At 37.6% G+C, this 23,625-nt stretch overlaps 1 protein-coding gene across 3 annotated transcripts in view; it reads right to left on the bottom strand.

Moving 5' to 3' along the window:
• DPH5 (diphthamide biosynthesis 5) overlaps positions 1-13,825 on the bottom strand; it is a 38,718-nt gene extending 24,893 nt beyond the window's left edge. For 2 of the 3 annotated variants that reach the window (XM_032422552.1, XM_032422573.1), the window contains exons 1-3: positions 12,959-13,825; positions 12,056-12,213; positions 4,614-4,738 (exon numbers count right to left, since the gene is read on the bottom strand). In XM_032422552.1, the coding sequence (XP_032278443.1) occupies positions 4,614-4,738; positions 12,056-12,213; positions 12,959-13,034 (359 nt within the window). In that variant the 5' untranslated portion in view covers positions 13,035-13,825. Of the gene's footprint in view, positions 1-4,613; positions 4,739-12,055; positions 12,214-12,442; positions 12,565-12,958 lie in introns of those variants that run through there. The other variant, XM_032422564.1, reaches the window with a different exon arrangement.
• Between the last annotated feature and the right edge of the window lie 9,800 nt (positions 13,826-23,625).

Genomic DNA, 23,625 nt, shown 5'->3' with positions numbered 1-23,625 from the left:
AAAGAAAAAAGAAAAGGCACTCACTCCTGAATAAAATAGTGGAGGATTCATGGAAGAGGTAGCATCTGAACAGGGTCTTAAAGAATCTACTATTTTACTAAATAGAAACTGGGGAGGATTAGACTTAACATTGCTGTATGGTATATCTGAAAGTCATTAACGAGAGTAGATCCTAAGATTGCTCATGACAGGAAAAAAATAGTTTTTTTCTTTCTTTTTCTTGTATGATGGATGTTAACTAAACTTATTGAGGTAATCATTTCACAATATATGTAAGTTAGCTGGTAAGAAAAGTCTATTTTAAGAAAAAAGTATGATCAAAGACACGGAAGATGAATATTGCAAAAACACTTACGAAATGGCAAAGTAGTACAATTGGGCTCTAGCATAGTCAAAAAGAAGAGTAGCCAAAGGAGAAAGCAGATAAATTTTGTTAAAAGATTTAGGCCATGAAAAAGTCACTTAAGGTTTTTGAGCAGGGTAGTAACATCATGGAAGCACTTTTTTAGGCCTCAATTCTTCATTTATGTGGAATTCTCCCCTTCCCCCTCCCACCCCCTGCTGACCTCCTCTACAATTTCCACCTATGTTAGATGATAAAACAAGGGGTTTATAGTTTAGTAGAGGAGGTCGACATCAATCAAAGAGAAAATAACAAATTTGACCCAGCTCAAGCACCAACTCCTCCATAAAGCCACCAATGAAAAACTCCAAACTCCATGCCTTTAAATTTACACTTAGTTCTATCCTCATCCTCGGCCCAACCTTTCAGCAGTGTATTAGAGTTAACCACTCTTTCCCCTCTAAAGTCTTCTTTTTTCTGGGCTTCTGTGACAACACATTATCTTGGTTTTCTTCCTTCTCTGGCTCTTGACAGACCACGAAATGCAAGTTTCCTAAGGCTTTATCTTCTCTTCCCCTTGTTCTTTCCTAGTGATTTTATCATTTCTCTGGCTTTAAACATCCTAGCTCTCCCTCTCCCCCGATAAATACTTGTAACTTCAAAAACCATATATCCAGGGTAACTCTCCCTTGAGCTCCAGCAGCAGATATCAAATTGCCTACATGACATCTCAAATTTAAAACATTTCCAGAACCAATTCGTGTCTTCCCCAATTATTTTCCCCACAAGTTTTCATCTTTTCAAGAACTGGCACCATCAATTACTCAGTTCCTAAAGCTGGAATTCTGGAAAACTTGCTTCTTTCCTTTTCCTCACCTACATACATATTGGCATTCTTCCTTGACTTTTCCCACTTAGCCTTTTTCTCTCTTCTACCAAAGCCACCTTGCCTCCCTAAAATCCACTCATGGGAGCATTCAGAGTGATCATTTAAGAATGTCAATCAGATTGTGATTCTTTCCTGCTTAAAATCCTTCAAAGATTTACCAGAGTACTTCATCTTTTTTAAGATTTTATTTATTTGTCAGAGAGAGAGAGAGAGAGAACGTGCGCACAAGCAGAGGGAGCTGCAGGCAGGGGGAGAAGCAGGCTTCCTGCTGAGCAAGGAGCCCAACGCAGGACTCGATCTCAGGACCCTGGGATCATGACCTGAGCCAAAGGCAGATGCTTAACTGACTGAGCCACCCAGGTGTCCCTACCAGAGTACTTCAAACAAAATCCCTACCCCCTCCTAGGTCTTACATGATCTGGGTCCTGCCTACCTCTTGAACTCCTTCTCACTCCCTCCCCCCGCCCACTCACCATGCTCTTCCAGGTCCTTGAATACATTCTTACAGTTCCCTCTGCTTACAATGCTGCTCTTCCCTTCTGCTATTCCTTTTATTTTTCAGATACCTACTTAAATCTTACCTCAACAAAAAGGATTTCCCATATAACCCCACAGAAATCAGCCTATTCCTGTTAGTCCTTTTTTTTTTTCCCCCTTACAGGCCTACCAAAATTTTAAATTTGTTATTTTCTCTTTGACTGATGTCAACCTCCTCTACTAAACTATAAACCCCGTGTTTTATCATCTAACATATATCCAGCATGTAGGAGTGCCTGTCATGAGATAGGTGTTCCAAAGATATTTGTTGAATGGATAAACGTCAGTCCAAGATATGCCTGGTCTTCTCTTGTGACGCCAGGCAAAATATTAAACACCTCTTTCCCTTAATATTTAATTGATATCTACTACACTGTGAAGGAAGCTAGGGAGATAAAAGTGTGAAGGACAGCCTACAAACCTAGAGAGTAGATATATACATTTATAAAAAAAAAAAAATACATTGTGAGGCAATGTATGAAAATGTATGAATGACGTTATTACCCTAATCAGGGTAATAAAGGACTGCATCACTGAGAATGTGGTATTTGAGTTAGGCTTCAAAAGATGGCTGGACTTCTGACAATCAGATATATAGCAAAAGGCATTATAGATGAAGGAAAGAGTTTGAACAGATGTACAGAATGAGAAAGCAAGATGATCAGGGAAGGGCAAATTGGTTGCCATGAGTGTGGGCTTTAGGACAAGGACAGGTAGAAGGGAAGGTTGAACAGTATTTTTCATATCTGGCCAATGGATGGAGCTAGTAACTCTCATTCTGAGCTCAACTAAGATTTTCAAATTGTGGTTTCACAAATATAAATTTGACCACAACGCAGGTAATGAAATAAGAGTCTGCATTGGGACCAGGCAAAAGGCTACTATATTAAACTAGGGAATAAAACAATATAAAAATTGGGGCTGGAAATTGAGTTAATAATCAATCATGCCTACATGATGAAGCCTCCATAAAAGTCCTTGAACTACAGCATTTAGAGAGCATCTGGGTTGGTGAACACATCTATGTGCTGAGAGAGTGGCCTACTTCAACTCCAGGACAGAAGCTCCCATGCTTGGGACTCTTCTGGATCTCTCTTCATGTACCTCTTCATCTGGTTGTTCCTCTGTATCCTTTATTATATCCTTTATTATATAATAAACCAATAACTATAAGTAAAAAAAAAAAGTCGAAAGCAGTGCTTCTCAAACTAGTGAAAAGCTAATACCTTCTTAAGTTCTAAATTGTCATGGAACAATAGTTTTGTAAAATGCAATCAAAATTAGTGATTAGAAAAATAAAATATAAAGTAATAGAAAATATAAGCTCCAAATTTTTATTATGAGATACAGCAGACACAAAATTACTTTTAAAAACTGCTATAAAATTTCTAAATGCTTACTCTCAATTTCTGTAGTTCTCATCATGGACAAATAAGTTTGTGGGCTGGCACCAGTCTGTAAACCCCACACTGAGTAGCACTGGTTTATTGGACTTTGTCAGTGACTGGATGCCATGAAAGTCAAAAGTGACTCTGAGATTACTCTTTCAAGTAACTCTAAGAATTGTGATACCATCAAGTAAGGAAGTTTGGAGAGTTCAGAAGATGTCACTATAAAAAATATGGGACTTTGGCCAGAATCCAGTGCAATGAGAAAATCCTACAAGAGTTCCAAGACATTTTATATATAGGATTTTTCATTACCTTTACTTTACTATTTTGTGGCTTAAAAAAAAAAAAAAGGAGGGGCGCCTGGGTGGCTCAGTTGGTTAAGCATCTGACTTCGGCTCAGGTCATGATCCCAGGGTTCTGGGATGGAGCCCCACATTGGGCTTTCTGCTCAGTGGGGAGCCTGCTTCTCCCTCTCCCTCTGCTTGTGCTCTCTCTCTCCTCTGTCAAATAAATAAATAAAATCTTAAAAAAAAAAAAAAAGGAAAATAGGTACTGCTAATTTGGAGGAAGACTTACTTTTACAGAAAACAATGTCAGAGGCTAAAGCAATTTGGATATTTTAAAATATGTGATTGCACAATGTCATTTGCAACCAAGTATAATGAAACACAATCTTTGGCACACCACATTGATGTAAATTACTTTCTTTTTTTTTTTTTTTGACAGACACATGCACATGTAACTCCATTCTTTTGAAAAAAAAATCCTTGGTGGTGATTTCATAGTGATTTAATTGTCCTTATGTTCCTTAAATCTGTGACATAAATCTTGGGTCACCAGCTGGAAACAAAGAACTCCTCTGTTTGGCTTGACATTAGAGATTGATGATGCTTAACTAGACAAGTAGAAACCCATCTTTTTAGTAATGGGGGGGAACAGAGCTCCCCATGGATATAAGAAATTGAAATTTGAAGCTGGACAGATTTTAAATTCAAGGCAAGTAAAGTGACAATATTGCTAAATATGAGGTGATTAAAAAAGGGAAAAAAAAGCCTAGGACAAAGGAAGTAGAAGATGCTTGCGATCTGCCTGCAAAATAAATGGTAGGTATGACTCTTGATAATGTAATACACTTATTAATAATGACATACTAGTTAAGTCATTTGATGCCCTAAGTTACCTTCTAAAAGAATAGCAGGAGCAATGATACAAACTTTAGAACTGACAATTAATAACCAGTGTAAGTGATACATATGACGACATCCTTATCAAACAGATTTTCTTCATTAATCTCAAAGATAATGAAAGTTAATGAAATTTTAGAACCTAGGTAACACAGTCCTTTATTAGGACCTGGCAAGTAAAAGGTTTTAAATATAACAGAATAATTCTTACTGATTTTTTTTTTTAAAAAGCAAATAAATTAAAACTCAATATACCTGCTTTGACTTACCCAAATGGATCACCAACCACAAGGAATGCAACATCACTGATATCGGCATCCTTTAAAATATTATCAGCTTCTTGTTCCACTTCTTCTCTATCAGCAAGAATCAATTTTCTTCCATAAAACTCTTCCTATAGATTTAAGTCCAATATCAAAATGAAACAGCAGGTGACCATTTCAACACATGTACACACATACACACACACACACACAACAATTTTTGTCTGGGCTGGTGCAAATCTTGGCAACCATCCAAACACAGATCATTGAACAGGACTCCTCAGTGAGCCAGCACTCTACATCATGTTGCAATTAAACTCTGTCTTTGGGGCTATCTTAATATCCCAAGAGAAGGTAGACCTCCTAACATCTGAGGCTTTCTGCATTTTAAATTTGAGTCTAATAGATCAGGCAGAACACCGTAGAATGAACAGAGAACACGTATGCATGAGTTTTATTTCAGAAACACAGTAATACAGAATATGTTAGTTAAATAATAATTATAAACATACATGGTAATTTGGGTTTTATTAAATTTTCCACAGGAAAACCTACGGGACCCTGGCTAAAATAAAAGGTAATTTCAATGAGAAACAATAGAAAATTAAGATTTAGTTATCTATAGAGCCAGCAAACATTCCTATATAATTGCAGGAAAGATTAATTTAAACCTGTATTTCCTAGTTCCTGCTAAAAAGGCAGAGTAGCAGAGGAAAGAAAAAAATTCTAATCATATAGGAAGTCTCCATATAAAGTGCTTTGTGAACCAATCCCCTGAAGTTCACCTCTAGCAAATAAACCCAGGAGGTTGACCTTAACTGGGGTGGCAGCACGTAAGTAGAGAGAGTGAACTAGTGTGCTAATGGTCATGTGGTGGTGGTTACAAACTATTATGAAAGGTCATGAATCTTATTAACTGATTTCCTGTGGAGTAATATGTAATTCAAATATACTAAAAGTGAATGCATAGACAAACACTATTTCTTACATGCTGAGAAGTTTGAGTTTTAAGGATTATATCAGATGTCAAACATTACAAGGACTGCTGTACTCAATAATTTGTCTGTCAAGCAAAAGAGTAAATAAACAAATGATTAAGCACTTGAAGATAAAGGCCATAGTTCCAACTCTGATAATTATTGCCTAATACTTAACTAGAATCTGTCCCTGAAATGTGAAAAAAGATCTCTTCCCTTTTTCTGCGTATCTTCTCAGAGATAATGCTCCAGAAGTTCCCAATGACAATGTTTTTACAGATGAAAAATGGGTTTTTATTTTCACCTTTACCGTAATTTTTTTCTTAATCATTAATTTGTATATAACTTACTTTAATTTCATGAGTCCAGAAAATTTATTAGTGGTAGAACATGTATATTCACATATATCTAAGAGGACAAACGTATGATTATAGAAAACTGAAGAAAATGATATTTTTTCCTGAACTAACATTTCTTAAGATCAAAAAGTCACATGTTACTAGCTTAATGCTAGCAGTAATCCTAAATCCTATCCAATATTTTATAAATGATTTAACAAAAGAAAACCCCACTCTCCTCAAGACCTATCATGTATCACTCTATATTTATCACTTATCCTAAGAAACATTTCATTATTTAATTGAAACACACATTTATTTATTTATTTATTTATTTATTTTTTAAATATTTTATTTATTTGGCAGAGAGAGACACAGTGAGAGAGGGAACACAAGCAGGGGGAGTGGGAGAGGGAGAAGCAGGCTTCCTGCCGAGCAGGGAGCCGGATGTGGGGCTCGATCCCAGAACCCTGGGATCATGACCTGAGCCGAAGGCAGACGCTTAACGAATGAGCCACCCAGGCGGTCCTGAAACACAAATTTATTAAAAACAAACAAACAAACAAACTTATCCACATATGCAGACCTGTGCACACATAGCCAAACAGTCCAGTATAACTAAACGGCTGATGCTCTTGGGGGGGGGGGGGGCGCTTAAAAAGGGGAAGAAAGAGCAAAAGCAGTAAGAAACTGGTATTACATTCTTTTTAATTTACCCACTTGGTTATTTATTCATTCACTCACTTGAAGAATACTTCTTGTGCACAACCTCCACACCAAATTCTATGCTTGATGTTGGGAAACAATGGTGAATGAGACATATGTGGCCCCTGTCCTGTGGCTTATAATGTTTAGTGGGGAATTATCTACCATATCATTAAGTGCTACAAGAGCATGGAACCTAGTAAGAGTCAGGGAAGAGGGGTTAAAAAAAGGCAGTGTTATTTAACAAATAATTTTACATTTATATTATTTATTATTCAATGGCTGATTAGCCAGTTTTTGTACAGTATCAGCCCTAATCTTCTCCATTCATGAAAATGAAGGCAAAACTCAAAATTCATTCCTGCTTTAGGCTGGCAGGTTTTGTAAGGGGGACAGGGTAAAAAAATCAAAATTAAAATTACTTTTGAGTATTTCTGGAAGGATACATAAGAAATTAGCAATAACTGCCTCCAGGAAGGGGAACCACGATAGAAATCTTTCAATGTATATACCATTTAGTATCTTTTGAATTTTATACCATTTAATGTATTACCTAGTAAAAAAAAAAATAAAAAGTAGAGCCTAGAAGTAGGATACATAAACAAGAAAACAAAACCTAAAGAAAACCCCAAACACACTAACACTGAAAGAAGGAACAGAGAAATAAGGGCTTACGAAAGGGACTGAAAAAAATGGAAAAATACAAGTAAAACCAAGAGAAAGTAATGTCATGAAAGCCAGTTTCAAGGTCAACTATGTCAGAAGAAGTAAAACAAGTAAGAATTGAAAACTATCCTGTGGCATTCTCAGCTACTAAATAACTGTTCAACAAACAAATATTTCAGAGGAACGGAAGTCAGCTTGCAGGAGTCTGAGCTATGAGTGAAGTGGGGATAATAAATGTACACTGCTTTTTCAAAAAGCTTTGGATAAAGAAGAGACAGAAACAATAATAACTATGGAGAAAAGAGGTTTAAAAGGGGAGAGATTTCAGAATGGACAAAATCTGAATACGGTTTCAGGTTGAGGGGAGAAGGAAGTTAATATACATCAAACAAAACGAAGAAAGAATAAACGATGGGAATAAGGTTTCAGAGGAAGGGAGAGGAAGAGGTTTGGAGAAAACACACCTAGTAGAGTTGTCTTCAACAGGCTGAGAACCTCATCTAACAAGTCATTTTCTAAGACTTGGGGGAAGACAGATTCAGATTTAAGGGAAAGACAAATGGTAAGTTAATAAAGGTCACAGATGATTGCCTCATCATTCTCAGTGGGAAGTCTGTCCCTCCACTAGCGAGCTGCAGCTGGATAGGAAGACAAGTAGAGTGAGCTGGTATCCAGATGAAGCAGATTAGGAAGAAAAGAGAGGGAAACTGGATACACTGGGAGGAAATGAAAGTTATTTTCATGATGCCCAAGAACAAGTATAGCAAATTATTGTGCTTATCTCCTCCATGGTTTTGCTCACAATTATTTTTTTCTTCAGTAAGGAATACTCTTTCTCTTCCCTTTACCCAAATCTTATCTATAGTAACTATCTCTTTCTCTTCCCTTTACCAAGTCTTATCTATAATAACAATATTTATAATACATTTACATTAGGGATGCCTGGGTGTTGGTTAAGTGGCTGCCTTCGGCCCGGGTCATGATCCCAGGGTCCTGGGATCGAGTCCCACATTGGGCTCCTTGCTCAGCAGGGAGCCCGCTTCTCCCTCTCTCTCCCTCTCTCTCCCTCTGCTTGTGCTCTGTCAAATAAATACAATCTTTAAAAAAAAAAAAAAAAAAAAATATATATATATATATATATATAATACATTACATTAGATCACTCTGGGGTCAGGTGTAGTTCTAAGAACTTATGCATATGAATTCATTTGATCTTCATCACAATCTATGAGATACTCCCTATTTTTATCCCTGTTTAAGAGATAAGAAAAAGAACACAAAGTTAAGTGATTGCCCAAAGTCACAACCAACAAGTGATTGGTTGACTGCAAAACTTTACATGTACTACAGATGATGCACAGGGGTGCCTGGCTGGCTCAAATGGTAGAGCATGCGACTCTTGATCTCAGGGTTGCAGGGCTTGTGAGTTCAAGCCCCACGTTGGGCATGGAGCGTACTTAAAAAACCAAGAAGACCGAAAAAAAACAAATGAGGCACAGACAGGCAGAGCTTAGTGATCTCCTCTGCTTTCTACAGGATAACTAGAGCCCCAAAGTTAGCCCCCTTTGGCCAAAACAGCTTCCTCTATTCACCCTCCAGAGCTGTATAAATATTACCATTTTCTATTTAGACCATGAAAACAAAAGAAACAAAACAAAAAGATTGGGATGCATTATTTTAAGAGATAGCTCAAATTCCATCTATTCCATAGTATTCTCTGGCCACCACAACCTGAAGTGATCTTCTTATATGTATTTCAACTGGAATTAATAACTAGTAATTATTTAATATTTGAGACAGCTTCTACTATTTAATTCATGAAAACATTGGCTTAAGTAAGATCTAAGTTCTTCCCAGCAATATAATTTTATAGTTTCTTCCTGCCACTGTTGCCATGAATTGTTATTTAAATCTTCCATTATTAAGTTTTCCTGAGTATAACACAGATGAATCATGAACCACTTGAGAACAAAGATCATAGCTTATACCTCTTTGTATAAGGCAGTACAGGTGTATTACACCAAAACGGCACATAAAATCATAATTTATTCACAGAAAGTGTCTAAAAAAAAATTCAAAGTGTAATACTAAAACTCTTTGCTGGTTTCACTGTCTCTATTTTAATTAACTTTTGAATAATACAGCACATATAAATAATACTAGTTTTCAATGTAAGCACAAATAAATTCCATAATTTTTTTTTGAAGATTTATTTATTTGAGGGTGCCTGGGTGGCTCTGTCAGTTAAGCGTCTGCCTTGGGCTTGGGTCATGATCCCAGGGTCCTGAGATTTGAGTCCCACATCATCAGGCTCCCTGCTCAGCGGGGAGTCTGCTCCTCCTCCTCTCTGCCCCTCCCCTGGCTGTGCTCTCTCTCTCTCTCAAATAAATAAAATCTTAAAAAAAATAAAATAAAAAAGATTTATTAGAGAGAGAGATAGCATGGGTGGGTGGGGGGGCAGAGGGAGAGAATCTTCAAGCAGACTCCCCATGGAGCGTGAAGAATGACTGGGGCTCCATCTCAGGACCTATGAGATCACGACCTGAGCTAAAACAAAGAGTCTGATGCTTAACCGACTGAGCCACCCAGGTGCCCCAAATTCCAGATTTCTTTAGCAACATCCATGTGTGCCATTTATAAAATATTATTTTGTGTGATTATTGATAAAAGCAAGCACATATTCACTGAGGAAAATAGATTTTTCCAATCTTTTTTCTCGCTATACAATTATCTAGTTATTGAGACCAGATTGTATATATAGGTGTGAGCACATGTCAACAATTTTTAAAAATCAATTTGTTTATAAAAAAAGAAAAGATAGAAATGAAAGGAAATAGAAAGGAAGTCACTGAAGAGAAAGTGGCTCTGAGATCTTACTAGGCAATATAAGGCATGAATTTATTTATTTATACCTTACTTTATTCCAGAAAAGAGTCATTAAAGGTGGCTGATGTTGCACACCAATTTGCTCAGGGAAAAACATGAACTAAGGACCTGGAGGAGGTCATGAAGAGCAGACCAATGGAACCTGTGATACACAAAGCATTTTGTTTGAATCCTACCTTCTCTGTGAACATTCTCTGACATCATTATTTTGTAAAGCTATTATCTATCCCTGAGTATTAAGACAGACACTGCATGCTATAAATGTTAAGACTGGTGCTTCTCAACTCTGTCTTGGCTCATATCACTTACTATCTGTATGACCTTGGGCAAGTTTCTCTGTGCCTGTAAAATGTGAATAGTAACTATAGAGTAATAGTCCTGTTCTACATGTAAAACACTCAGCACAGTGCATAGTAAGTATTCTATAAATATTAGCACTTACTATTGTGGAGGAACAGATATTCCAGCACCTTAACAAAGTACACAAAATTTACCTGTAGGTGAGGCTGGGCCCAGCCCCAACAATACGTTTTTGAAAAAAAAATACTTGTAAAAATTATAGCAACCAATACATCATCTTAATAAAATCCTACATAACCCTCCAATTGGTTACTATCTTTTTCACAAATGAAGCTACTGAGGTTTAAAGAAATCTGGGAATGTGTCCATTAACAACTACCATTTCTCAACATTTTTCCTACAGGCACTACATTAAGAACCTATGAGGTAGGCATTATTATCCCCATTTCACAAAGTATAAAACTAAAGTTAAAGGACTTGTCCAAGGTGACATGGTAACATGTAACAGAGAAGGCGTAGACAGGTCCAACTTTCCTCTATGCCATGCCCTGACATCTTATCCTATAAAAACGCTGATTTGTTATTTGTCTCTACTCTCTTAGACGAATTTAAATTCATTCTAGTTTTCCTTGAGGAGGAATATTTATTATCTTGAGCTGAAATACTTTGGTTCCAACCCAACAAATCAGAGTCAACAAATCCAAGCTGGCCATTAGCCACAACTTCCACACTAGTGCATGGCCAATTCAAGTAGCAGTCTTTAATTCCTTAAGATTTTAAAGTAACTCTGAGACCAGAATTCTCTGGGCTGTGAATATGAGAGAACGGAAGACCTCAAATTCTCTAAGTCACCTTTTTGTTCAGAAGTCTTGGTAGACCAGACAATTCTAAAATCCTCTCCCTTCTCCTGTAACATGTCCATCACTCTCTACATCTTAATTTACATTCTAGTTGGAGTTTGACAAAGAACCTGAACTACTTAACCCCTCCTCCAAAATGTAGAGCCCTTAACAAGAGCAAGCTAAATGTATGATACATTAACAAATCCTAAGGTTATTAAGTTCCAGGCTCACTCAATATACACAAGAGTATGTGTATTATTAGCCTTACTCGCAATCTTTTTAAAGTTAAGACCTCTCTGGATAGGATACTGACAGAAAGGCAATTACCATTCCCTATGGAAATACTTCAAAGGAAGAAGCTTTCAGCTTGGTTTCTGAATATATAACCAACTCATTAAGGCTATGTCAGTACCTCATTAGCACTCAACTCAGAAAAAATTTGAGTATCTCATGAAATAAGGGATTTTGATAACTATCCCCAGGAGTGTAAAATAACTTTTCTATTTACTGGAGAAAACCACAGAATTAGACTTGTAAAGTAAGACAAAGCACCCTTTCATTTTCCAAGTCACTTGATTGTTGTATTATTCCCATTCTGGTGATCCAAAATGAGCAGGGGGTGTGTTTTAAAGGATTTAAACAAGCAGACCTGAAAACTGGGTTCAGCTTAGTATAATGAAAATCAGCTGTTAGACAGTTTTCTTCCCAGGGACTGAAGAACCTTAAGCACCTACCAGGACTTCCTTCCCTACAGTCAGGATTGAGGTATAGGCTTCTAGATACACTCGACTGCAGCGTCTTACAACTTCCAGGCCCTTGACTGTGATGTCCTTGGCATCGCCCAGGCCCAAGCCGATCAGGTAAAGCATTTCAAAGTCCAGGGGGAGGGAGACTGCAGGACGAAGTGAACAAGAAAAACAAGTGTCAGCTACACCGAAGATACGTAAAATCTAGCGATGAACATGAAAATGAAAACCAAGATAGCACAAGCAGGGACGGCAAGTCACAAACGAGGCCTGAGAACCTTACTTCACGCCTCTTAAATAAGGATTGGACTGAGTGTTCTTAAACAACCCTACCCCGCTTTTTCTCGTTACACCAAACTAAGAGCAGTCAATTACCCTCTGAACACTGTAGTTGGGTCCCCAAGTTGCTAACTGAAGCCTTTCCGAAAAAGCAGCTACCGAAAGGGCGGATTCCCGCGGAGCGAATACGCACGCCACCGCCCTCACCTACGGTGCCGCAAAACGCTGGTGCCTTTACTGCACTTTACGACTAGCTGGAGGGGCGGGCGAGCACTGAGGGTGGGGTTAGGGAGAACTGGACCAGAAGTGACCCGCCGGCTGCTGGGGCGGGGTGGGGAAAGGTCAATTGGCTAGGGGAGTCCATCCACAGCCCCCCAACATGCCTTCTGGGAAAGGACGAGGAGTACCCGCGATCCCCTTAGCCCGTGGCTTTACATGTCCCCATCCTAGGACAGGGTAAGTGCAGGAACTCTTCGCCCGGGAGGAGCTGGACCCGAGGTTGGGCCGCGCAGCCTGACGCCTTGCGCCTTTACTCCAGTCACACGAACGGGTGGAGGGTGGGAGGGACTTTTCTAATTTGCCCGGGATTGCCCGAGTGCAGGTATTTCCAACCTCGCTTTTGCATTCTGCTGTAGTTTAACCAGCTGCCTCCCTGGTGAGGTGTCCGTTTAGCAAATCTGGCCATCATGATGATTCTGATTTCCCAGCGGGGCGATGCTGCTTGGGTCCCAACCCCAAGACGTCATTTGGGAGTGCCCCAAGGGGTGTGACTGGGATATGCCTCAGTCATCCTCAATGTCGGGAAGCCCAGACAGCCCTTTCCCCCCTCCCCCCCTCAATGATCCTGTGCCTAGAAAAGTGACCTTTAAGAGTGCTCAGGAATTTCAAACTTCAATTGCTTCCACAGGGGGAATTCCTATAAAGTGGTTGGTTAGATATAGTTCTGATATCGGAATGGTTTGTTTTGACTGTAAATGCTCTTGGTAAGGTCACTAGTGACCTCATCCAAATTAAAAAGACAATTTCCATTGTTTATCTTAGTAGGCAGTGTTGATTATTCAGAATTTTCCTGCTGCTTTTAAGACAATGCCTTGAGTCTTTTTTGCCCAACACCTGTTTCTTAAGCCATAATTTTGTTTTTTCTTAGGTTCCATCTACCCTTTGCACTTCTCATTCAATACACTCTTCATGACTGATTCTATCTAGTTTCATTACATCCATCCATTCTTCATACCATAAACAAAATTAACTCAAAATGGATCATAGATGTAAATGGAAAACAAAAAACTATAAAATTTCCTAGACAGAAAATACATGTGATTTTACTTAGGTAAAGATTTCTCAGGTGCAACATCAAAAGCATGATGTAGGAAAGAAAAAATTGAGAAATTGAAGTTCAACGAGATAAAACATATGCTCTTCAAAAGACATTGTTGAAGCCACACACGGGGAGAAAATATTTGCAAAGCATATATTTGATAAAGGACTTGTATCAAGAATACATAAATAACTCTCAAAAGGCAAAAATAAGAAAACAATTTTTTAAATAGGCAAAGAATTTGAATAAGAATCTCACAGAGAATAAGATAAATAAATCCCCAAAGAAGATACACTAATATCAAAGAAGCTTTGAAAAGATGCTAAACATCATTAGACATTAGGGAAATAAAGATTAAAACCACAATGAGATACTAGTACTTACCTATTAGAATGGCTGAAGTTGAAAGCAATAACAAAATAATACCGGGAATATTCACTCATAATTTTGGCTATCTCTAGTATTTTGCTGACTCAAATTTTAGCCTCCCATTTCAGACCTCCCCTTCAGCCTTCTATATTTAACTTCCTACTGGAAATTACCTAGATAACCCAGAGGCATATCACATTCACATCAAAAGCTGAATCCATCATCTTCCCTTTCAACTTGGCTTTTCCTTCTATATTACCTACTTTGGATGGAAGGCATTATCATCTTTAGCCAGACACTTGGAAGTTACCCGGCATCCAATCTGATGTATCTGCCTTTCTTAATAGAAACCATACCTACTATCACAGTCTTTCTTTAGGTCCTCATGTCACTCCCACAGCTGGTCACCATGTCTCCCTCACATTTATACTTCTTTCAGGGGCTGGAGAGACCTCGCTAAGATGCAGTCTGAAAATGTCAATTCCTTTTATTTTATTATGTTATGTTAATCACCATACATTACATCATCAGTTTTTGATGTAGTGTTACATGAGTCATTGTTTGCATATAACACCCAGTGCTCCATTCAGTAGTGCCCTCTTTGATACCTATCACCAGGCTAACCCATCCCCCCACCCCCTCCCCTCTAGAACCCTCAGTTTGTTTCTCAGAGTCCATAGTCTCTCATGGTTCGTCTCCCCCTCTGATTTCTCCCCCTTCATTTTTCCCTTCCTGCTATATTCTTCTTCTTTTTTTTTTAACATATAATGTATTATTTGTTTCAGAGGTACAGGTCTGTGATTCAACAGTCTTACACAATTCACAGCACTCACCATAGCACATACACTCCCCAATGTCTATCACCCAGCCACCCCATCCCTCCCACCCCCCACCACTCCAGCAACCCTCAGTTTGTTTCCTGAGATTAAGAATTCGTCATATCAGTGAGATCATATGATACATGTCTTTCTCTGATTGACTTACTTCGCTCAGCATAACACCCTCCGGTCCCATCTATGTCGTTGCAAATGGCAAGATTTCATTCCTTTTGATGGCTGCATAATATTCCATTGTATATATATACCACATCTTCTTTATCCATTCATCTGTCAATGGACATCTTGGCTCTTTCCATAGTTTGGCTATTGTGGACATTGCTGCTATAAACATCGGGGTGCACGTACCCCTTCAGATCCCTACGTTTGTATCTTTGGGGTAAATACCCAGTAGTGCAATTGCTGGGTTGTATGGTAACTCTATTCTCAACTTTTTGAGGAACCTCCATACTGTTTTCCAGAGTGGCTGCACCAGCTTGCATTCCCACCAACAGTGTAGGAGGGTTCCCCTTTCTCTGCATCCCCGCCAACATCTGTCTTTCCTGACTTGTTAATTTTAGCCATTCTGACTGGTGTGAGGTGGTGTCTCATTGAGGTTTTGATTTGGACTTCCCTGATGCCGAGCGATGTTGAGCACTTTTTCATGTGTCTGTTGGCCATTTGGATGTCTTCTTTGGAAAAATGTTGGTTCATGTCTTCTGCCCATTTCTTGATTGGATCATTTGTTTTTGGGTGTTGAGTTTGATAAGTTCTTTGTAGATTTTGGATACTAGCCCTTTATCTGATATGTCATTTGCAAATATCTTCTCCTGTTCTGTCTGTTGTCTTTTGGTTTTGTTGACTGTTTCTTTTGCTGTGCAAAAGCTTTTTATCTCGATGAAGTCCCAATAGTTCATTTTTGCCCTTGCTTCCCTTGCCTTTGGCAATGTTTCTAGGAAGAAGTTGCTGTGGCTGAGGTCAAAGAGGTTGCTGCCTGTGTTCTCTTTAGGATTTTGATGGACTCCTGTCTCACATTTAGTTCTTTCAACCATTTTGAGTCTATTTTTGTGTGTGGTGTAAGGAAATGGTCCAGTTTCATTCTTCTGCATGTGGCTGTCCAATTTTCCCAACACCATTTGTTGAAAAGGCTGTCTTTTTTCTTTTTTTTTTTTAAAGATTTTATTTATTTATTCATGAGAGAGAGAGAGGCAGAGGCAGAGGGAGAAGCAGGCTCCCCGCAGAGCAGGGAGCCCGATGCGGGACTCGATCCCAGGACCCTGGGATCATGACCTGAGCCGAAGGCAGACGCTTAACCGACTGAGCCACCCAGGCATCCCAAGGCTGTCTTTTTTCCATTGGACATTTTTTCCTGCTTTGTCAAAGATTAGTTGACCATAGAGTTGAAGGTCCATTTCTGGGCTCTCTATTCTGTTCCATTGATCGATGTGTCTGTTTTTGTGCCAGTACCATACTGTCTTGATGATGACAGCTTTGTAATAGAGCTTGAAGTCCGGAATTGTGATGCCACCAGCTTTGTTTTTCTTTTTCAATATTCCTCTGGCTATTAGGGGTCTTTTCTGGTTCCATACAAATTTTAGGATTATTTGTTCCATTTCTTTGATGTCATTCCCTTCTAAAAATCCTTTTGAGGCCAAGGGAAAGTCCAGGCTCTTTAACATATCCCACAGGATCATCCCTGGAGTGACCACTGCCTACCTCTCTCTAGCCTCATGTCTCTCCACTCCATACCATGAGCTTCTTTAGCAGTACTCTTCTGTGCCCACAACATTCTCCTTTGTGTCTCTATGACTTTAGTCAGGCTGCCATCTCAGCATAGAATACTCTCTCCCACTATCTCCTATCTAGATCACTGTTACTCATTCTTTAAGACTTAAGTTTAGGGGGCGCCTGGGTGGCTCAGTCAGTTAAGCATCTGATTTTGGCTCAGATCATGATCTTGGGGTCCTGAGATTGAGCCCCATGTTGGGCTCTGCGCTTAGTCGGGAGGCTGCTTCTCCCTTTCCCTCTCCCTCTGCCCCTACCCCTGCCCCCACCCTGCTCATGCGTGCAGGCGTGCTCTCTCTCAAATAAATAAAATCTTAAAAAAAAAAAAAAGACTAAGTTTAGGAAGCCTTTCCAGAGATCCATATGCTAGGTTAGGTATCTCCTTTTAATTATAGTACTACTCTGTGCATATACTTATCAGTCAACTTAAGTGTTTTGTAATTGTCTGTTTATGTATCTTCCTTACCAAACCATCAGTTTCATACAGTTAGGTCCTATATCTTATATTCTCATCCCTAAGGTTTAGCACAGTGTCTGGCACATAGTATTCAGTAAATGTTTGTTAAATAAATCATTATGTATACACTGGTAGCTCAGCAATTTCTTTGAGTTATGATGTATTTTTCTATCTTTATGAAATGCAGGGTGTGGTGTGTTTTAGATGACTACCAAAAGTCATTGATGGAATGTCAAACAAAAACATGCCTTGTTCATGGCACTTCAGAAAGTTATTTATGTTAAAAGATTTATGACACAGTTCACATATACCTCATATACACCCTGTTGAGTAGGTAAATTTTCCAACATACTGGTCATTTTTTATGTGTTTTTGTCAGATTTGTTTTGAGTAATTCCAGGTAGATTTACAGTGAAAGGACAGTGCCAAAGGAGTAATTAATTGAAAAGAAGGTGTAATTTATCTTCTTTCAGGAAGTCTGTATTGAAAATGAAGTTATTCTGGGTAGGTAAGGTAACATTCTTTTTAGACACAGAAGCAATTTCAGTTTTTACTCTTCAGAATTCAGTCAAAGGAACTACTTTCCCTATAGAGTTCTTAAATCTTTCTACCTGCCTTCATTTCTCAATAGAAGTGTAAATTTGGGGGACTTTTCTGGAGATAGATAAAGGTGTTGTGGAAATCTTTTTCTCCCGCAACTCAGTAAATATAATCAACGTCTTGCATAGTCTTTTTTTGTGGAATTATTCTTTGTGATTTGGACATTTCTCCCATCCCATTTAAAACAGTTTCAAATATGATTGCATTTTTCCCAATCATTTATTATAAAAATTTCAAACACCTAGAAAAGTTGAAACAGTTTTACAGTAAACATCCATATAGTCACCTCTTAAGTTCTATAGTTGTTAACATTGTGCTGTATTTGCTTTATCACATGTTAATCCATTCACCCAGCCATCAACCCATCTTATTTTTTGATGCATTTCCAAGAGAGTTGCAGACATAAGTAGACATATTGAGTGCATTTTGCATGAAAGATAAACCCCTCATCTAGGTAACAGATTAACAAAACATAGCTAAGCATATAGCTGATTAAATGATATCATTTCTTCACCTAATTTAGGCAGAGCTTGGAGAATTTCTCTTTAAAACAGTTTCAGTTTTTAATCAATATGGTAGCATTATTTTGATGATAATGAAAGCAGTTAGTCAGAATACATATTTAAAATGTCATAGCAAATTTGAATCTCACATCTAACAGAAAAGAGGGGGATGGTTATAAAGAAATGTGATTCTAGAGCCAAAAAAAAAAAAAAAAGGATGAAGTGAAAGCCTTTTTATTTTAAAGAATAACAAGGATAAATGAGGCCTAAAGAGTTTTCTTCTTTATATTCCTGCTTGCAGGTAGGAGAGTACCAAATTATCCCTGAGGGTGAACATTTATGCTTTTCCTGAAAGATCTTTAAGCTGTTTTCATAACCTTTGTCAGTAACTCATTTTTAGTACCCACACTGTCAGAAATTCTTCCTTATATCTAATCTGTGACCTTCAGGCAGTAGTCATAAAATGTGAAAGATGTAGATAGTCATAAGAACTTAATACTGATGGCTTTTCCATTCCATTGTCATAAACACATCATATAGTAGTTATATTTTAAAGTGAAAACAGTTGAGACACTGCATTACATTATGAACAAATTGTAATTAACTTACATCTAAAAGAAGTCATCCTTCAATTTTCCTACTTGAGTTCATTGTTTGTCTATTGAAAAGAAGACATCAGGGCTACTGGGTAAACTCCATCTGACCTCATTGTGAATAGAGAATATTATTTTACTCTGAAGCTGGCCTTTTAACCTGCATGTTCCCAGAGATTGTCTCATTGTTAGAGGAAATCTTGATTAATATTCTTAGAGCTTAGGGACCCCAAATTGATTGATAGTCATTATTTTATATCAATTCACAAATAGTGAAAATTAAAGATAGCATTGCTTTGGGAGAAGTTATATTTGTTGATTCCTTCCTCCAAAGTCTATTGATAAAAAGGTAGAATTGAGGGTACATAGTTTCACTCTTCCTATGTTTAAACAACTACACAGTGCCCTTTTAAGATCTATTCAGGGAAGCATATGACAATTAGCCAAGATTTAGTTGGAGAAGGTGGGTGGTTTCCCCTTCACTCAAAGGCAAAATTTTTAAAAAGGACCTACCAGGCTTTATATTAGCCACATGCTCCCACTTACTGTACCACTGCCCTGCTTCTCTGAACCCACCTCTTACAAAAACTATAAGACTGTACGCATCCAGAGCTGAGTTTTGCTAGGGTGGGGGGTAAAATAAAGAAACAAAGAACTATACACTTCCAATTCTTCATCTGCTCTTTTCCCCCTTGGCACTGTTCACCTTCAAACATAACTGTGTGATTTACTTATTTATTGTGTCCATTTTTATTGTCAGTGTCCTACTAGAATATAAACACCATAAAGGCAGGAATTTTTTTTTTGGTCCATTTGGTTTACTAATGTGAATAGTGTTTTGGCATATGCTCAGTAGATATATGTTGAATGAATGAATGAACATCTACATATATAAATTAATTACATAATGTAAATTAATTACATAATGTAAATAAATTACAAATAAACTTTTTATTTATAAGGGAATGACTCTGCAGAGGGAAGTTTGCTTAATGGTTAAAAATTAAGGTTTTAGGGGCGCCTGGGTGGCTTAGTTAAGTATCCGACTCTTGATTTCGGCTCAGGTCATGATCTCAGCGTTGTGATTGAGCCCCACATCGGGCTCCACACTCAATGGGGAGTGTGCTTGAGATTCTCTCCCTTTCCCTCTGCCTCTCCCTCCTCCCTCCCTCTAAAAAAAAAAAAGAAAAAAGAATTAAGATTTCCGTGTCATTGAGACCTTGGCTTAAGTCCAGGAGTTTCCACTCAGTAGTTTCCTTTTTGCCTTTCTAAATCTCAAGCTGCTTCATCTATGAAATAGAGATAATAGTACCACCTCTCATAGGATTGTTGTGAGGATAAATGAAAGAATACATATAAAGGGCTTAGCATAGTGCCCAGCAATTGGTAAAGATTCAATAAATGTTGACTAATAATAGAGTTTGGAATTAATTTTATCATTATCTACAGAGTCCATCAGATTATGAGAATTAGCCTTCTCCATCCCACTTAGATTGGTTCTTACTCTTTTTCCCTTTTCACAATAGTTCGATGAAATAATTACATGAGTTCATTACTTTTAAGACCAGTCCATTAGATACCATATTTTACTGATTCACAAAAGGTCATCTTAAGCAAACATTGTTATACTCTGAGGTGCTCTTTCTGAGAAAACCTGTCTTTGGTTTTATCATTCTGTCACAGAGTTCAGCATTGTAGACTTGGTCAGCACCAAATAAGTGTTGCCTGGCAATTTGTTGATACTTAAAGTATAAGATGGCTAATATGCAAATAATATTTTAGTAAATGAAATGTAGTGAGCAGAGAAGATGTTCATTTGGTATCTAAAAATTAGTCTTTTTATAAAAACTTTTAGATGCCCAACAACAATAAAAAGGATAGTTGTGGTACATTCATACAATACTATGTGGTAAAGAGAAAGAATGTACTACTGTTAACACAGAACAGATGAATCTCACAGGAAGTTGAGCAAAAGAGTGCTGTGGAGATGGGATATACCTTACATACAGCAAAGTCCTTAAAATCGTAAGTGTACAATTGGATAAATTCTTACATTTGTGTACAACCATGTACACATTACCCAGTTCAGGATAGGAACATTTCCAGCATCCCAGAAGGTTCCCTTTGTCCCTTCCCAGGAAATGTCTTCCCCCTGCCAAGGTAACCATTAGTTGACTTCTAGTCCCATAAATCAGTTTTTCTGTTCTTATGAATGGAATCCTGTATTATGTCCTCTTTCATGTCTGGCTTCTTTGGCTCACCTTTATTTCTGTGAGATTCATCCACGTCGTTTGGTGTTGCATAGTTCATTCTTTTTCTTTGCTGAATAGTATTCCATTTATGAACATATCACTCTTTTTTTATTGTTGATGGACATTTAAGTTGTTTTAGTTTGGGGCCAATATGAATAAATCTATGAATATTGTATCTGTCTTTTGTTGGACACAAACACTCATTTCTGTTGGAACATTACGCAGGAATTGGAATTGCTAGGTTATAAGATACATGTTTTTACTTTAGTAGATAGTGCCAGACAATTTTCCAAAGTACTTGTACAATTTATATTTCTGCCAACTGCTGGTGGTTCTAGTTTCTCCATGTCCTTGCCAACACTTGGTATTGTGAGTTTTTTGAATTTTAGTGGGGATGTAGTGATAGTTCATGGTTTTAATTTGCAGTTCTGATGAAAAAAGGTAGTATTAATTGACAAAATTTCTAAGTAAATTTATTTTTTAAAAGGAGAAGTATTTATTTCCTGCACCACAGTGTTACTTAACTGCTGAATCTGTACTTGTAAGTAAGTTAAACCCATTTTCTAAACGGGCTTTAATATGTGTGCAACAATGACCATGTGCTTAAAGAATATAGTTATCCCCAAAGAGAATGCCCATGGTCAGGATGCCCACTTCTTCTGGCTCTGTTACTAGTAACTATATATTGAACTAATTTTGCTATTGGTAAAATGAATGCTTTAAGCTAAATGGTTTCTAACACATATTATGGGATTCAGAAACTTCCTTCTGTGGAAGAAGTGGGTTAGAATGGAAAGCATTCTACATCAGGAATCAACCTGGGCTCTTTGCACTTTGTGGCCTTTGCTTTACTTGTTCTATACCCCAACAGTAAGTCTCTTCCTCTTCCTCCTCCTTCCCTACTTTCCCTCTTTTAAACAATTTGATATGAAAAGGAGCAATATAATAATTCCTTAAGCCTGGAAATTAACATAACCAGAATATAATTTTTTAAACCATATAAATTGTGATTAAATATGTATACTAATAAACTGTGTAGACCTTGAGTTATTCAAATTTAGCAGTATGGTCACTTATACTTATAGAGAGTGATTTTTTTTCCACAATAAATCTAGAAACATTTTCACCCAAAATTAAACCTCTGTCTATGTGAAATTGCAGAAGTTCCACAAACTTAATTTCCTTGGAGTGGATTTCATTTGCGTTTTTTAAATCCTAGGCAGGCATAGGATATGATATACCCTAATCTTATTTCCTTGGATTTTTACTTGACTTTATTTGGTTTTTGGTTTGTTTTGTAGTAATATTTTCTGTTGTTTATTTGAATAGCATTGTTTCTTTTTAGCATTTTTTAACTCACTGTCAGAGCTCATTAAATTTTCCGAAAATAGGGGCGCCTGGGTGGCTCAGTTGGTTAAGCAGCTGCCTTTGGCTCCTGGTCATGATCCCAGGCCTCTGCCTAGGAACAAACCTCACATCAGGCTCCCTGCTCAGCGGGAGTCTGCTTCTCCCTCTGCCCTTCCCCCAGCTCCTGCTCCCTCGCCCTCCCTCTCTCTCTCTCTCTCAAATCAATAAAATCTTTTAAAAAAATTCAAAAAAATTTTCTGAAAATAATGGCTTATTGGGACCCGGGCTCATATAGAATCAATTTTAATCATATCTTTTCTTCTGGCTATTGTTCCTCTTGAGGTATTCATTAAATAATATTTGATGGAATTCTAACAGTAGTGTCAAAAATATTGTTTATTCCAAGTATACCAATTGCAGAAGCAGTAAAAAGCTGTGGTCAAGAGCCTGGCCTTTGGAGTCAGACTATAGGGCTTGAATTCTGGCTTCTCTTACTAGCACTAGTGACCTTAGGGAAGTTCCCAAATTTTCAATTACATTATGTGTAAAATGTAGATAATAAACGTTCTTATCTCATAGGGCTGTCATGTGGATTAAATGAGGAAATAGTCCAAATGAAGTATGTTTAACAGTGTCTTGTACTCAGTAGTCACTCAGTAAATGTTAGCTACCATTATAAATATTCCTGTCTTTAGGTTTTTGTGAGGAATTAATATAATATATGAGTAAAGTGTATGTCAAAAGGCCTGCAATTTAGTAACCAATTAACATTGGTTAATATTACTACCGAACAAAGATTTTCTCTGGTCAGTTGGTTTTACACAATTCCATGTGTTCAGGTAAAATTACACTTCAGAACCATTCTCCCTCCCCATAAAAAAAAAAAGTGAATTTGCAATGAGAATATTTGGTACTCAGAAAACATGGATTTCCAGGATAATGCTTGAAGCTCTTAAAAATTACAATGTAGCTGAAATGTTATTTGTAATGGAAGAAGAAAGTGGTATTAATAACTTAAAAAAACTAAGTTTTGAACATTTTTTTCTTGAATAATGATGTGATGACATTTTTTAGTTTCTAATAATTTTGTTGTATGGCCAGTTAAACTCCATTGGTAGATTGGTGGTTTGGGGGGCATGGCTTTGTAATACTCTGGGGCCCTAGAAATTACACTCAGATTCACACTAATCTTGATAGTGGCATCGCTCAACATGTTTTATTCACTTTCTGTTCATCTGTG

The sequence above is a fragment of the Phoca vitulina genome, unplaced genomic scaffold (assembly GCF_004348235.1).
Source record: "Phoca vitulina isolate PV1807 unplaced genomic scaffold, GSC_HSeal_1.0 scaffold2, whole genome shotgun sequence".
Taxonomy (NCBI): domain Eukaryota; kingdom Metazoa; phylum Chordata; class Mammalia; order Carnivora; family Phocidae; genus Phoca; species Phoca vitulina.
This window is presented reverse-complemented; position numbering and strand designations above follow the sequence as displayed.